A 17,032-nucleotide genomic window follows, 5' to 3' on the forward strand; every position below is an offset into this window, starting at 1 on the left:
TTCTTTGTCTCAATAAAATACCCCACCCCTTCCCCCCCAAATTTCTAATGAGATAGTGTAGCAAGCCACATAGCTTTCAGAAATATTTGTTTCTTAAAGGCATCAGTTTTGACCATAAGTAACAATACTACTGCTAGCAAAACCCAAACCTCTTTGCAAGAGGTTGGCCTCAGTGTTGTGGCTGTTTTCTAGCAAGGGTAAGCGATATGGTGGCTACCAGGCGCCACACTGATCATTTAGGCTCTGAACCTTTTCCTTTGTATTTTCTCCCTGATTACTGTCATCCCAGAGAAGAGTTTTGTCAACAGATAAGTGTCCTTCTATTATGAGTAAGAAGACAGGCAGATTAGGGAAAGCAACTTGACTTCTAACATTGCTCCTCACTGCCCTAGAGCAGTGCAAATATGGGATGCGCTCACACACTCGGGCTGGAGGCATGGGCAGCAGCCCGCTTTCAGATTCTCTCTTGTAAAGCCCAGATCAGGGAATGAGCATAAACAAGGGAAATCAAATGGTGGAAGGAAAGACAGTAGGAGAAAAAGAGATTGAGAGAGAGAGAAGCCAGCAGCATGAGATAAAAATTGGACAGGGCAAACAATTGTAAAGCTGGGACTGGTATGAGGCTTCAGGGTTGCAAACTTGCCAGTAAGCACCAATGGTGAATAAGAAGGGGTCTACCAAGCAAAGCTGAGAATAGGGATCATGCACCTGAGAAACTATTGGTCTTTCTCAGAAATAACAACCTTTTCTCAGATTTTTACCACTTTCAATTGACCCATAGCCAGAACTGCAATTAAGCTTCAATATATTTTATAAAAAATAGTACTTAGTTTACTTTCACATAAGTGAAGAGATACAATTGCACAATGGTGGTTACAATGGTAGAAATACATACTGTTGATAAAATGTTTGCAAGAGATTTAAAAACATACTGTACAGCACCACATCTGAAATTGGGTGATGTTGCCATGAATCATACTCCATGTCCAAGTAAATTAAATTCCTAAATCTTTCTTTTGGAATAAATAAAAAAATACAATGTGCAATATGTGTCTGACGCTACCAAAATATTTCCTGAAGTTGAGCAATAGATTAGAAACAAAAATGAGGTAAAAAAAGACATTCATGCATTTAAGTCACCGTTAGTCTCTGACTCTAAAATAAGGCAGATCATAATCTTTTTAAAACTGTCTTTAGCCACTTAAATCCTCTTTAGTGCTTTTCAAGACGAGGTCTTAACAGACCTTGTAGAATCATGAGTTAAGATGCTTTTATTCCCAACAGGTCATTTTTGACAGGCTCAGCCATATTTGAAATGCATTATATGGTAGAAAATGTTGCTTTTCCTTAATGAAAAAAGAAATGTAAATTAAAAGGAACTGAGAGAGGTGGATGCTTTAGAGTTTATCACAAATGACACTGCTTTGAGGGAGGGAGGTGAGGGAAAGGGAAGGGAAAGAAAATTATGTGTCATCTTCAGTCTTAATGACGTGGAAAAGGGTGACGTTAAACAGGACTTGATGTCCATTATTCCAGGCATAGAGAGCTCTATCTCTTGCATTGTAGTCAAGCATGGATATATGAAAATACTGATTATGGAAAGGAATGTCTGTATACTCATAAGTGGAGGTTTTTGTGGAATAAGAATAGTAGACCTTGGCTCCTGTTAAGTGAGAGTTAGTAACATACAAGGTGCCACAGATCATGAAGGATTCTCCAGCACTTCTCTTTGGGTAGCCTGTGCTCCAGCTCTTCAGCACCTCCAGTGTATCCTGGTTTAGCTGGCTGATGACAATGTTGCCTGCATTCTGGTTGGTGGCATACACAGCCCATAGCCCAATTTCATCTGCCATCAAGTCAATATCAGAAAAGCCACCCCAGGTGTAAGGGTAGACATTGTGAAAGCCAGCATACTCAAGGCTACGCTGTGCAAGCACCCGCCCAGTGTCAAAGCTGTATTTGATGATGATGTTGCTCTGATACTTGTTGAAATAGAGGGAGCCATTGTAGACAACATGGTTGGTTCCTGCCCATTTGAATGGAAGGTTGTATGTCCTTGATTCAGCCCCACTGACAAAGTCTGCAATTGATTTATATTCACGGACAATTTTATTGTTAGTGTAACTATCCATGTACCAGACCTGGAAAGAAAACAAAGATTGGGAGTAAACACCTGGAACACAATCTGTGATACATGATCATGATATGATGGATACATTGCAGAAAAAGAAGGAAAAAATGTTTTCGGTGTGCAGCAGGCTATCAAATTACAATATTGTCCACATTCCTGTTACAAAAGCATGAGGAACTCTTGAATTTCTGACTCAAAACTTACCTATACACGTGAACTCTCAAGAAGACTGTTACTAACTACAGTGGCTACATTTTCAGAGAAATTTAGTTTTGGATTATTCAGTGTTTGGGTCTCTGCTTAAAGATATTCCCAGAGACTAATAATCAAAGAGAGAGATGGGAAATGGCATGTGAGCTAAGCTTGGATTTATGCTTAGAAGTAGATTTGGTTGAATTTTCTTCAGCTGAACCTCTAATAGGTGAAAAACAGTGTATTCTTAGTAAGAAACCAAATATAATAGCAATGTAACCAGTAAAGTTTAGGAACCGTTTTTTCCCTTAAAACAAAAAACCCCCCAAATCGGTACTTTTTTTTAATGTCTTGTATGCCAACTTCCACTACACATTTTTTCCTTCATGCTGTTTGCCTTTTCTCCTTTTAGTTTGTTAGAGGACAAATCAAATCCTGACTAACAAACCAGAATAATTTCTGGAGCTATTTTTTGTGCCAATTTCAAAACTGGCATTAACAAAATATTTGTATAAATGCCAGTTCAGGTCCCCATCTTCCTATTAGTTGAGCTGCTGTGAGGGATATGGTTTGTTCTAATTTGCATGCACACGGGTAGTCTTTGTATTGATTTAAGAGGGTGGTAGAGGGGGGAACATGGAGGGTATCTGGGGAGGGGGTTGCAGGGCTGCAGGGTGTGCAGAGGGGGGCCACAGCAGGGAGCAGGTGCTGGCGGAGGCGAGGGACTGTGGGGGATGGTTCTGGAGCAGCCACTGGCGCTCTGAGGTGGCAGAAGAAACTTCCTCAGGACAAGATGGGGTTGAGCAGTTTGCTGCTTTCCTAAGGGTAATTGACATTCCTGGGGTCAGTAGTAAACCTGTGGACAGGACACAGTGGGCAGGGGAGAGCTGCACGCAAATCTTTAGTTATTGCCATTTGTACCTTGCCTTTTCTATTGCCTTTTTTTTTTTCTGTATTCAAAAAATGAACCTTCTGGGTCTCATACAAACTTCAAAAGCCGTTTGATGGAGGGAGCAACTCCTCAAAGCTGTGGCCAATTTGAGATCCTATTACAGATCCAGACAATAACATAACTTGGATTTGAGGTGTCAAATGGTCTGAATACAGCTTATATGGAGCCTAATCCTGCAAATTTTGACTGTGCCACATTATGAGTTACGCTCTTGGGTAAAAAAGCATTCATGTTTGTGTTATATTACTTGGGTTCTTAAAGACCCAAGCTCAATTAAATGTGGTAGGAAGAAAAAAATTGTGTAGTCGGTTCATATAGGTGTATAGGTTCATAAAGAAACAGTTGAAGGAAATGGCACAAAGGTGCTTAGCTAACTTTTGTCTTTGGACATTTTTGCACAAACACTGTTGCTTTTTCTCTGAAGATGTTTAACAGTGAAAATGACAGAAGTAGAAGAAACATGCTTGCGAGTGTAACCTCCTAGGGGGAAAATATCTTTTTAAAGATTAAAATAAAGCAAGTAAAACTCCAGAAGGACATAAAGATATTCAGTGCCTTAACATACTCGGTTATTTTTCTCTGATGCTAATGGATCTGTCATCCAGGCTCCAAATCGGGTTCCGGATATCTTGACTGTAATGGGGCCTGTAATTTTCATCAATTTGCCACATGCTGAAATTAGAAAAACAAATGCATTAATGCAAATAATTACACAACTCTCCTTGACATCAGTCAGAGCACAAGACCAATTGCTCTAAACTAAATAGTGGCTCCAGGGGATTCAGGCTTATGTTGAAGGTGGATTGTCATCTTCACCATATGAACTTTTCTGTATTTATGTGTATTTTTACATATAAATACGTAAAAATATACAAATCAAATTTTATTTGTGGTTTTTTTTTTCATATATTTTAAAGCACAGTTACATTTTCTGGGTATAAAGAAAAATACAACCTAGTAAAATATCTTCTGAACTGAAGTGAATAATGACATTTAATAACAAATGAAAAGAAGATATAACCCCCCTCACTTTTGCCTTCAGAAAGTTCAGTGCAGGGCTAGGATTGATGGATGTTTTCCATTGACCAGGGTAGCAAGGAGGTTAAGGGCAGACAGGAAAAAATGAGGTTGTACACAAAATGTATAGCTGTACACAAATGCCTGTGTCTGTCTGCCCTGTGGTTACACACACGTAGCTGCTCCAGTACTGGGGGCCTGTCTGAAGTTAAGAAAGCGAATATGAGAATTATTCAGCAACCTTGGCTGTATCGGTTGGCTTCTAATCCATTAGGCTGTCTCCTATTAGACTGTCTGGGAGGAAATAATGAGAGTCGATATGATCTTGGATGCTGACCTTCCTAACAATCCAAAAATCTATATTTTAGGGGACATTAATAACATTCCCATTAGCAACAAACCCCTGGTAGAATTCATATGTTTACCAAGAGGTAATATCACACATTGGTGTGTAGGTGATTAGGTGAAATAGCATGTTTTTGAAGAAAAGATGTTCCATAAGAATGTAAAAAGAAGTGACACATTTAATTCATTTTTTTAAATTTAAAAATAAGTGCTTCTCTGTGATACATGGTTGTATCACCCTATCTATCTAGGAAACGTGGAAAACAAACTGTATCTGGTGTTGAGAGTGAATTTATTCAGTTCAAAAGAGATGGTCACATCAAGCCTGGATTTTATACTTTATGTAACTGGCAAGGAATGTATTGTGCAAGCCTGTTTCAGTCAATTAGAAGGGGGTTAATGCTGTGGTGACAACTCAGGGGCTGCTTGCGGGGATTTTGTTCACGGTCAGGGAAGTGGGGTGTAATGGAAACGAAGATAACTGAGTACATGCTGAGACCTCAATGAGCAGGGTAGGCTATGTCTATTTTCTGGGTCAATTCAAAGGCATTATTATTTACATATCTCAATCTATGTATCTTACAATCTTTTGAAGATATTTTGGAATTTCCTATTTTAAAGAATTTTATAGATTTTTCTACAGTTGGTTATCGTAGTACATAATTTTTTATTATGGAATTTTTTGTAGATAGGCTGCTAGTATTGTGTGCTGAGTGCTGTTTTTCTACAGCAATGAACTGCTATCAGCTTGGAAAGTAGAGGACTACATCGTATCAAGGTGAAGGCTTTTATTTTTAGGTGGTATGTTAGTAAATAGTATCAGAAATGGGCGTGAGGTAAACTCAAACCTTCAGAGGGGTTTAATTTGGAATTTGGAATATTTAATTTGGAATAAAATTATCAGAAAACTAATAGTGAGTAGAAAGAAATCAGGACAAAATTAATTACTCCTGAATTTGTAGATTTTAAGATAATTAAAATACAATGAGTGTATGAGTTAAAGGATATACTAATTGGTGCCTTTGAAACACAGTATTGACATTAGTAGGAAAACATAAGCAAAGAGTTTGGAGTTCTGAAACGCTGTTTCTTCTATTTAAAAAAATACCCAGGAAGCTAAATGTGGAATCAAAAACGAGCTGTGAAATTTCACTTCTGAACGGACAAAACTTAAAGAAGAGCCCATGGCAGAGATGTGGGGGTGCTCACAGAGCCCACCTTTGACACGCAGCCTGGGTAACGCCATGTGTCGGGTAGGCATGGGAGTGTGCACCATGGGAGTTGAATTGGCAAAACCGTCTGCTGGCACGATGACTTTTGCCACCCCACCAGGTACCGTGAGCAGCTGGTGCTCAGCGAGTGGAGTCAGAGTTTGGGGGCAGCGAGCCCATGTCACCAGTGTGTGTGTTAGTGGGTTGTGGGGAGCAGCACAGGCACACATCAAGCTCGAGGCCCCACATCTTCAGCAGGAGAGCTGTAAAAGTAGGGAGTGTGCTTGTAGCCCATGCTGGCTGTTGTGGGGGGTGTGTGCACAGAACTCCATAGGTGTTTGTGTGCGTGGTGCCCCATGTGTGACTGGAACTTTTTGATACTAGCTAGAGAAGGGTGTTCAGAAATTTGTAGGTTTATTAATGTTTCTTAAGTGTCTAGTACTGTGGTTCGTCTGTTGTATTACTTGTATTGATCCTGAATGTATAGTTCACTGATTGCCAGTTAATTACATGTCATTAATAATTAATAAACCTCTTCAGTCTTGATTTGGTTTAAACTGTATGAACTGAGCAGTTTTCCCCTGTGACGGGAGTCAGATGCTTTTAAGGTATGATCTTTCAAAATGTATTGAGATACTGTTCAATGTGAAAAAAGAGATGACGTTGCTATATAGTTGAGGGGCAGCTGACTGAAAAAGTGACAAAGCTTCTCTTTTCATCATAACAAAACAGAGCATCTTGTAAGAGGCATGCGGATGTTTTTTTTTCTCCTGCCCTATATTATGTCCCATCTTTTTTTTCCTTGTTCATTAAGCAGAAACCCATAAATCTGCCTATTTGTGATATAACTTGATGGGACTGGTATTTAAAACTAAGGAGTAATAATACAAGTATTTTTTCCACATATGGTAAGCCATTCCCATTGCAGTGATAACTCATATCCCATCACAGGTTTCCACTGTAAACCTCAGGTCTGTTGGCTCACTTGCTGACAGCGTGGGCGATAAGAAGGAAGCAACAGAGCTGTCAGTGCCCACCTCTGTCTTGTCATTGCAGCCTCCTTACAGCTGGGAGATCCTTAGGCACAGGAGCTTAATATGTGAAGTCTCTGCCAAAATTCTAGTCATGTAAGTCCAGTACCCTGCTAATGCAGACAGCCTTTTCATAAAATTATTAACATGATTTTAAAAATGGGGAAATATTGTTTGCACTTGCCTACCCTCACCCTTACTCCAACTGAAGATTGTTTCAGAACCTCACTCTTCTGTTAATTTGAAAAATGTTCAGGGCCATGTACATGGGTGTCATCTGTCTTGTCTTTGGAGTAGTCAGAACTCAAACGATTGCTTCCAGACACATGCGGACTGGAACCCCTTATCAGTCAGTTCTCTGAGTTCAGAAAAAACTGCTTAAAAGAACATGATGGCCCCAAAGCATGTCTTGGCTAAATGGGCAACTTCATAAACCAGCTCATGCTGTTCTGAACTGTTTAAGGCTGCACAGGTAACTCTTGTAGAAGTGAATTGTCCTAAGTATTCCACAAATCAACTGGCTTGCCAAATACTGGTCTTGTGAATACAGTGAACCTATTGCTGACTGATGATACAGGGAAATGTGAGACTAGGAAAAAGTAACTGAAGCCAAATTGTTCTCCCCTCCTCATTGAAATCCTTCTGAAATTCAGTTCACACTTTATTCTGTCAAACCTTCAGACAGTCCTCTAATGCAGCATTGCTTCCAATATTTGATTGGAAGTTAAAAGAATCAAGTGAATGCAATTGAGGAAACAGTAAAACTAATTTCTCATTCTTCAAGAGAAATGTATCATTGTTTTCTTCCAGTTCTGTCTTTTGGAGCCCTACCTTCAAATGTGTGTACCCATTTGTTACAGCAGAACTATAAAAATTGGCAGAATCAGGGTCGTTTATGTTTTGTTCGTTATAAAGTAGCAAGTGTGCTGTCTGTGCTGGAGTATTATTGATTTACTAATAGAATTAAATAATTTATTCCAGATGAATATCACAGCATTTTGATGATGTGTTACTACAATATACAGTTTATCATTCTGTTTAACACTGAAATAATTAGTGATACTGACTTTATAAAGATAATTCCCTTATAGCTTTGCCCAAGCCTGATCTTGCGTTTGATACAGAAATTAAATGAATGACAACTCTTTCAAGAATAAAGCTGAATATAATGTTTAACAGTTCACTGACAAAGCAAAGTGAGTTTTCCATGTGGTTGTAAACACTTCCAACTTTGCATTCAGTGCAACAAATTTTCCTCACTACACCACCAGAATTGGAAACAGCTGCTTCTTGTCTACTTAAGTGTAAAATGTGTTGATCTAATCCCAGTCTATATTCTTAGGTGCAGAATGAACCTTATAATTGTTCGTGTGGCTATATTAAAATTGATCTTGCATGCTGAGGTTTCTTGCTAGGGAATGGTGATACTAATATACTGAAAAGCAGGATCATTTAGTTAACGCTTTTGTGGCATGGCAAGTCTGAGAGTCTGAAATTAAAAAAATTCTAATTAGTTTCCAGCTGAGACTTTTCTTTAGCTCATGATGTATATATGGAAATAGAACATAGACAATGTCATCTGCAATGGGAAACACTTCTGTGCTATAAATTTTCCGTAGCAGTGAGGTGGTTGAGAATTAAAACTGGCCTATGCATTTTTTTTTAACGTGGCCAAAAACACCTCTTTTTTTTTTTAATTTCCCTTTTCTTCCTTTTTTTTCCTGGCAGAAGGGAACATATGAGGATGTGGAAATAAGTCCTGTGATGGCAGGAAAGCTTTTTTTTCTGGTTGAAAAGTTTTGGTTTACAGCAAACCTCTGCTCTTTAATTCCCTGACAGGAGAAGGACCAGATGCTAGTGAGAAGGTAGGTCAAATATATATCCATACTAGCATATGTCTGGAAGTTCAGGAACACTAAGAAAAAAAACATATTTCTAGGCATTTTTTCCCCCACTAAGAGGTTCAGATGGAGTTACACAGAAAGAGTGGGATTTGCAGAAGCACTCAGTATTAGTCTCTTTCCCTTGACTTTGAAAGAAGCAGCTGCCTACATTAGAAAATCCCAACCATAACTGATTGTAGTAATTGGAAAATTAAACCTCTGAGTGTTTATCCATGCTAAATTGAACGGTAGAAGGAACATCATATCATGCACAATCTGGGCGTTTATGGCTTGATTCATCTCTTGTAACAGTTTTGTACCGTGGTCTCCAGTAAGTCTGTGAGTTCCTGTGTTTATTTATCTTAAGGAAGAAGTTGAGCATGAAGTGACTGTTAAAAAAGAAAGTAGATGTACTACCCCTGTAGGCTGGGAAAGTCTGTGGGGCAGAAGGCATCTGGGAAGCTGCTCCAAAGTGAGCAAATACCAGGAGAAAGTTGTGATAGACCAATTGGACATGAGCTGTTTTGAAGATAGCTAGGAATAGGTAGTTGATAGTGCCAGCCTCTGTGATGCAAATGAATATTGGTAGCTGCTTATATATACCAAGTGAGTGTATGATTTATAGAAGGACTTGCAAGAGAAATAAAATCAAAACATTCTCTTGAAGTGTTCATAACCATTATTATTCTATTTATTGTAGGTAATAAATAGGGGAAAATGAAGTATTTTTTTCAGTGATTGTACAAGTTACTTCCAAGTGTTTTACTACTTGCCCTTTCCTGCTTATGATCAAATTTGTCATAACATTATTTTGTAATGTGAGGGAATTAGTTCTTGATAGGTGTATGTCTGTCATACTACATAATACAAATCCAGGAAGCACTACGGTCTAGTGACTAGAGCTTGCTGAGAGGAATCCTCTCGATTCTTCTGCACGTGTGCAATGACTTGCCATGTAATCTTTGGGAAAGTCATTTATCCTCCTGGGCTGCTTGTTCCTTCAGCTACAAAATGGGGATAACTATATATATCTCTATTGCACGGTTTTGTACTAAATGATATTTGTAAAGTTCTTCAAATCCCAAAGGGAAGGATGCTTTGGAAGTACAAGTACCACTGCAATCAATAAAACAATCTCATGCCTGCACTAATACCTCTTCTGCTACTGATGTAACAGCATTTCTTTGGATACATAGAATATTCTACTTTTGAATTTCTAACCAAAAATGTTACTGTAAAATATTGTTACACATTATAATCAGATGTAGCTACATTATAATCAGATGTAGCTACAAATGAATCCAATGTGTATCTACTCTAATTATTTCTTCATATTTCATAAGCAACATTTGGCAGAGTATTGGGTTCTATGAATGCTATCCATATAATTTTTTTCCCATTTCATAAACACATTATGACAAGAATAGGAGGATCCCAAGCATACTGTGCAACCTGCATTCCCTTATAAATGCACATGCCTTACGTGATTGCCAGCAAAGGACCCACATGTGCATAAGTGTATGTGAATTTGTGGTGAGTGCAATCATATGCACTCTATTCCTATGTGTTTAATGGCATGCATCCTTTTAAAGTTTTGTGGACAAATTTCTCACCAGCTTCAGCCTGAATTTTCTCCTATTCCAAAGAGAAGGAGCAAGTTTCAGTCATCACAACTGCTGTGGTAATCATTAAACCTCAGTGTAAGAAAGACAACTGCTTGCTGTATGTTAATGAGTGTTGAAAGTGTTGCCAGTGCAGATGGAAGATCTCTCTTAAGTGGCCAGGACAATATAAATAATGCATTATATAGCTGAAAAACACCTGCTAGGGAGAAGAATGGAAAATAGCTATTACACATGCTGGTTAGATAATTATATTGTAAAATGCAACAAAATCTGTGAAGACTCAAGCCAGATCCTCTGGCACATCGGGGCCAGTCTGCCTTCTGCTGCCGTAGGCTTCTGGCCATCAGATTGGCATGTACAGTCACAGCTGGATCATCTCCAGCATGGTGAATGTGGCTGGGGAGAAGGTGTAGGCATGAAAGCTGTTCTTCCTTTATGCTTGCTGATCTGAACACACAGTACCAGCTTTGAGGAGTTACTCACAGTAAGCCTAACTGAAGCTGTTTTTACTTTAAAAGGCACACAGGGTTAGGTCAGAAATACAGCCAGTCCATTAGCAGGTGAGCATAAAAGTCATTTAAGCATCTAAGACCAGGGAATAACGCCAATAGTATTAGAGCTTGAGAAGGCCAAACCCCTTTTAATAATGGATGTCCTTAATAATCCATTTCATACAAAAATTTTCTCTATTGTTAATATACATAATTTTAATAGGTTTTTTTGCATTAGCACATCAAGAGAAATAGAATGTGTTGCAGTAATTCAGGATAGATGGGAAGGGAAACATGGATGAAAAATAGGGAAATAGTAAATAACTTCTGAGAAGAGCCCCCTGTGAATACACCTAGTCATCCCAATGTGTAAAATGTATCTTATGCTTTAGTCACTTTACTAATCAATGTAACAAGAATATGCTGTAAAAGCAAAGAAAAACAAGATACTCATTAAAGATAAGTTGATGATCTTTTGGTGTCTAATAAACTTACTGGAACACTCACTGTCAGAAAATACTGTCTATTTATATGAATTTTCTTGCTTGCTGCAGGATTGCAATGCAGCCATTTTCTCCTGACTGCCTCCTGTCAATGCAGTAATGTGCTATTATGTGTGTGTACTGAGGGGAAAATAGGATCATAAGAAATTTCTGTTTGAAGAAGTCTTTCATGTATTTTAGCCCATCATCACTGTTATTTCTAGTGTAAAATAAAGAAATTGAAAATAAATAATTTAAGAGGCTAACCTAACCTGGATTTTTCTCATTCTATTGCCTCACAAAAATAGAGACACTGCTTATCAAGTTAATAACGTATTTCATGTCATGTGTAGCATTTAAAAGTAAACATCCCACACTTGATAACTGAGAATACTGATCACAGGACTGAACCTTAGAATTTCTAGTTTATTCATGTTCAGTGTTAGCTTACAAAGCGTTTATTTTTCATAGAGGGGCTGGATTGTTGGCTGTAGCAATCCAGATTGCAATAGTGATCCATTCAGGAGTCTCAGAATGCATAGGTAAGTTGGGGTGGGGGCAGACTTTGCATTGTGATTATAAAGCAGGGAGGTACTAATTATCCCTCTTTGGGTAATGGAAGTTAAGGCTGACACTTGATAACGATACTTCAGGCTTTTAGTTTTGGTAGCTGATGCTGAGCTAGTGCTGACTTTCAGAAATGCTGAACATTTGACTTCTTCTAACTAAAGTCAGCGTGTGAGTAACCAAGATGGAGGCTGCCTGACGTAAATCTAGTGCAGTGCTCACAATGGATTGTTGCTGTGCTTCCTACAAAAATCATGCTTTGTTCCCTTAAATTAGGTGTAATGCTTAATTACGTTGTATTGCAAATTGTAGAATGGCACATCTCTCCAAATGCTAATATTACAGGTCTAAAGACAGTATAGTCAGAGGGGGCCTCTCAGGTGTCATAGCAAGACGTCAGGGTTATGATGTGGACATCTCGAAACTGATTCCAGTCTACTTCTCACTAAATTTTTTTTTCACACTGACATGCCAAAGATGACCTAAGTAGCAACGCCTGTCTGAGCTTTTTTTAAAGAATATTTGTAGCTCTCCAACTTGTAAATCTTTTAGATTTTAAAGTTGCTGTCTGTTATAATTTTCCATCTTAATTCCTTCTGTATACAGTAGGGCAGGTCATTATATAACATACACTGGTGCAAACTTAGAATGATATGACTGACCTTAGGTGGAGTTACTCTTGACTTTTATTAGGGTAGCACAGATCAGATTATAATGCAGTCTTTCATCAAACAAGAAAAAAGAAAACTTCATCTTTCTGTAGAGACAACTAAAAATATACAGCCAAGGGACCAAATTTGCCATGAAATTGTTAACTTACTGAGCTTTTTCATGCAGTCTCGAAGTCTGGTTTCTAAACTGAGTACACGCTGGTGTAGTTCCTCGTAGTCATAAGCACCAATTTCTTCCTGAATCCCAGTGAGGACAGTAGACAGATTCCTAATTTCCTCCTTGAACTGGGTGATTAATTTGGCATCAGTTTTGTATTGTTCCAGAACTGGGATCAGTGGCAGGAGCTCATCCATCTTTTCTTTCAACTCCTGTTAAAGGCAATCATATGTGCGTTAGAGCAGTTTAAAGGAGTTCAATCCCCTAATTCCCTTTAATGTAATATTTATGCCTGATTATTAAAATGACTTGAAAATGATTATTGATTTTGGTTACAGATCTATTATTTTAGAGTATTGTGAAAGTCTTAGAAACCTCAGACTTAATGGTAGTAAGCAGTAGATAAAATGTATGAGAGAATAGTTTTTCTACTGAAGTACCCAATTACCTTCAAGTGATCTGAACCAAACCTGTTGAAGGTCTGACTTTCCATCCAGGGGATGTAAATCCCTGCTAAGTGTATCTTTCCTGAGAGAAGGTGATTAGGCCTGAACACACAGTGATGTTCGAGGAGGCCATACCTGTTTTACAGTGCTGTCATAGTTGATGAGCTGTTAATTTCTATTTCACTCCTTAGAAATACTGAATTCATTTTTTTCTCAATGGCTGTTGAACACTGTTTAGTTCTGTTCCAGCCACAGTGATATACACCTCTTAACTGCACTTTGTGTTTGACATCCTGCTATATCAGTAGGTGCCTTTGAACCTCCTCAGTTGATCTCTCTTCTGGACTATCACAAATCGTTTTTTTTTTTGCCATGTGCAGTTGTTGCGTTGCCAATCCTAATCTTAAACATTAATTAAATAAAATAAGGCTCTACTTGGGATCTCGGGTTGCCCCTTTCTCAGACTTTTGCTGAGTCATATACTTTGAGAATTTGTCTCAGTTTGTAACCTATATTGGCTGCTCTTCTGTCATTTCTTAATTATTATTTTAAATGCACTAATCATAGGAGCTTTACTAAATTTAAACTAATTGTTTGAGGTTGTGTTTTGTTTGGTTATTATTCTGTAGAAAACTTCAAAGAATCTTTACAGTCAAAAGGTTTTGCTTTATTGAAATGCAGACAGGTTTGTCCCTGATATATCATCTGTGTATAGAGATTTGCATATTTTTTATCATTTGAGGAAACAGCAGGACTTCCATGAACAAATGCCAGAGAAACATGAGAAGATCCAAGCCTGGACAAAACAAGGCAAAGGATGGAAATAAAGATCTGTTAGGTACTAGTGTTAGGCTGTAATAAAGACTGGGAACAGATGAGGACAGACAGGGAGAGCCTATTAAAGGGTTTAAAAAAAATCAAGTCCTGAAGAATGGACTGGAGTCCATACTCTAGCTGGAGGAGTCAGCAGGTTAAAAGGGAAAGCAGAAGAGAACTAAATGGAAGCCCAAGCACAAGAAAGAGGTGCAGAAGCAAATGTGGTTAGAGGTTAGTGTAGTCACTGAGGTGTGCAAAGACATGCATGAACAGTTTGTTACATCGCTTGTATTAAAGGATGCAATAAACAGGGTAGGGCATTTCCAAAATAAAAAACACAAATGTGTTCTTGCTAAGGAGATGTGAAAGAAGCTGATACGCAGGGTCAGCATTTGAGCCACCTGAAGATTTACCTCTGAATATTTGCCTCTCGAACATGTTCTAAGACAGCTTGGAAGTTCTGCAGTATCTCTTCATAACCTAGCTAATATATCCATATTGTTCTAACAATTGCTTTCAATTGGAATTATTTTTTACTCAAAATAAAGACTTATATGTGTTGTTAGGAAGTATATTTTGCACAAAGGTCATCTTAATAGCTAGAAAATTGCATTTTAAATTATAAGCAGATATGTCATTATAAATGGATTTGAGAGTATTAGGTGTTCTATTGCTTCTGTTCTCAAGGGGTCTTCCAATTACATTATAGCAGCAGAATTACTGAAATGGACAGAAAGAAGTGGAGAGGTTTTTTGTCTACAGTTAAAACTATTTTTATTTGACTGTTTTTATTAAAAACTCAACTTTAACTTAACATAACTACTTTATGCCTGTTAAAATGAACAGTTTTTTTTTTCCTTGATGACAAGGAGAGTAGGCTTTGTGACATAGAAAACAGAGCTCCAGAAGCCAAAGTTTTTGTTACTTCATTTTGAAATTATGATCTTGGGCTTCGGTTCTGTGGGGCAGTGAACTGCCAAAAATCACGGGTAAACTGTGATGTAAAAAAATGCAAAGCTTGTAAAAACTCAGGATGATAAAACATATTTAAGAGGATTAGTGAAGCTAACTTATTCCTGACAGGTTTTATGCCAGATGAGGTATCATTTGGGCAAACTGCTGTAACTTTTTGTGGTGATCAGGTATCTGCTGCATGGCATAAATGCTGATTTGACTGAAGTATGACCATATGGTCAAGTGTGATCTGGATTGTACTCTTTGGTTTTCATCAACATGGAACTATAGCATTAGAATATCTCACTTCAGTATAAACCACATAAAGATGGTTTTGGTATTTTCATGATAAAGAAAATAATTTTATTGGTTTCTGCTGACACTCCTAGCTTGTTGCTATGATGAGTGGTACAAGAACTAATTTGTATTGCAACATGCATAGGTGGTAGACATATTCTGGCACTGCATGCCTGCTGATATGAGGGGTTATGCTATATCCAAAATGAGTTTCTTTGTCTCAGGAAAGATAAAGCACTGGAATTTCAGTTGATCAAATTTCAGAATGCCAGCACCATATTGTATTGTGTTGACCTTTTAAATTACTCTATAATTTGATTGGCTGGGAATCTGTTTTATACTCCTGGCAAACTGTCAAACTGAAGTTAAATGACTGGCCAATACAAATATCGAATATTTAAAAGGTTAGAGTACTGTAGAAATCTGCTACCTTTGACATCGTGTATCAGACATTCAAATTTTGATATTTTGTTCCCAAGGAAAACTATAATGAGAATACAGAATATATAATGGCATTATACAAATGTGTCGTTATTGTACCAATGAGTGATGAATGGAAAAAAGGTGGAGACGTTTCTTACTATCTGAAAATAACCCCTTACTACCTGAAAGTATGTGCTTAAACTCTAATCTAAACTAAGAATGATAACATAAAGAATAAAGTTGTAGTCAGATCATTAGTGTACTTAATTCCTGATATTATTAAGACCCATTGGATATTCAGTGTCTCTGAAACATAAATTAGACCCCTTAGCTATGTAATTGTTTAGGTATCTAACTTTAGCAGCAATTAGAAAATTAAGTCCATTTTTGGACTTTCATAAACACTTTAAAAACATATATTTCGTTAACATAATATAATCCTTGGAATGTATTTTCTAGATCCTATCTTGCTGTCCTGCAGTCTTGAAATATCAATTTATCAGACTTGATATTTAAAAACTTAAATATGCTCTTGTAACATTTTTTCCTTAAGAGTACTTTAGATAGCTTTTTCAGAATACATAATGCTATTTTGTAATCTCTGCAACCCTCCTTCCTCACAAAAAGATTGGCTTGTAGTTTTTGTTGTCATTAAAATTCCTTGGAAGTCTTTTTTTAATCACACAAATGTGACTGGGAATGATTGCCCTCTTCCCTTATACCAAATTTAAAATAGCAAAACTTCAGATATGAAATTAGATCTTAATTGTACTGGATAAAAATTACAGTAACCTGATTTATTATAGGCTTTCCCCTTCAACTGCAGTAAATGTCAGGCAACAGTAAAAGTGCAGAACTCTCTAGTTGTTTGCTATTAATTCCATTGGATTTCCCCATTTATCACTGGAGCTTAAATGAATATAAATTTCTCAGTATGACATGCACATTGATACCGAAAAAACAAGAATCTGTTTATAGTGACATTTCTCTAATGACTTAATAATTAATGGTTACTCCCTATTACAATTAAATTGAACAGAGCAAAAGATTATCATCATAAAGGAAAATTTATTATGCTTTTCTTTTTAATGTTGCTCTTGTATGAGAATTTCAAGCTGAGATCTTAGCAATCCTTCCAGCAGGCTTTCAAAGTTAGTGTTAAAATAAAACCTACTTGAAAATGCTTTGTCATTAATGTCTTCCGATCATCTTCAATTTGCCGAAACTTGGCCTTCAGCCCTTTCATTTGTGTTTCCATTTTTAAAACATACTGGAAATCCCTCTGAGTCCGTAGATTTAAAACTTCAATAGACTGGGACATATTCTGAACCTGTTAAAGAA

General features: G+C 37.4%; 1 protein-coding gene across 2 annotated transcripts in view; it reads right to left on the minus strand.

Moving 5' to 3' along the window:
* Positions 1 to 788: 788 nt before the first annotated feature.
* Positions 789 to 17,032, minus strand: part of OLFM3 (olfactomedin 3) — a 69,400-nt gene continuing 53,156 nt past the window's right edge. For both annotated transcript variants that reach the window (XM_075157064.1, XM_075157063.1), the window contains exons 3-6: positions 16,866 to 17,021; positions 12,748 to 12,967; positions 3,841 to 3,947; positions 789 to 2,141 (exon numbers count right to left, since the gene is read on the minus strand). In XM_075157064.1, coding sequence (XP_075013165.1) covers positions 1,464 to 2,141; positions 3,841 to 3,947; positions 12,748 to 12,967; positions 16,866 to 17,021 — 1,161 coding nt within the window. In that variant the 3' untranslated portion in view covers positions 789 to 1,463. The remainder of the gene's footprint in view (positions 2,142 to 3,840; positions 3,948 to 12,747; positions 12,968 to 16,865; positions 17,022 to 17,032) is intronic.

The sequence above is a fragment of the Calonectris borealis genome, chromosome 8 (assembly GCF_964195595.1).
Source record: "Calonectris borealis chromosome 8, bCalBor7.hap1.2, whole genome shotgun sequence".
NCBI lineage: Eukaryota > Metazoa > Chordata > Aves > Procellariiformes > Procellariidae > Calonectris > Calonectris borealis.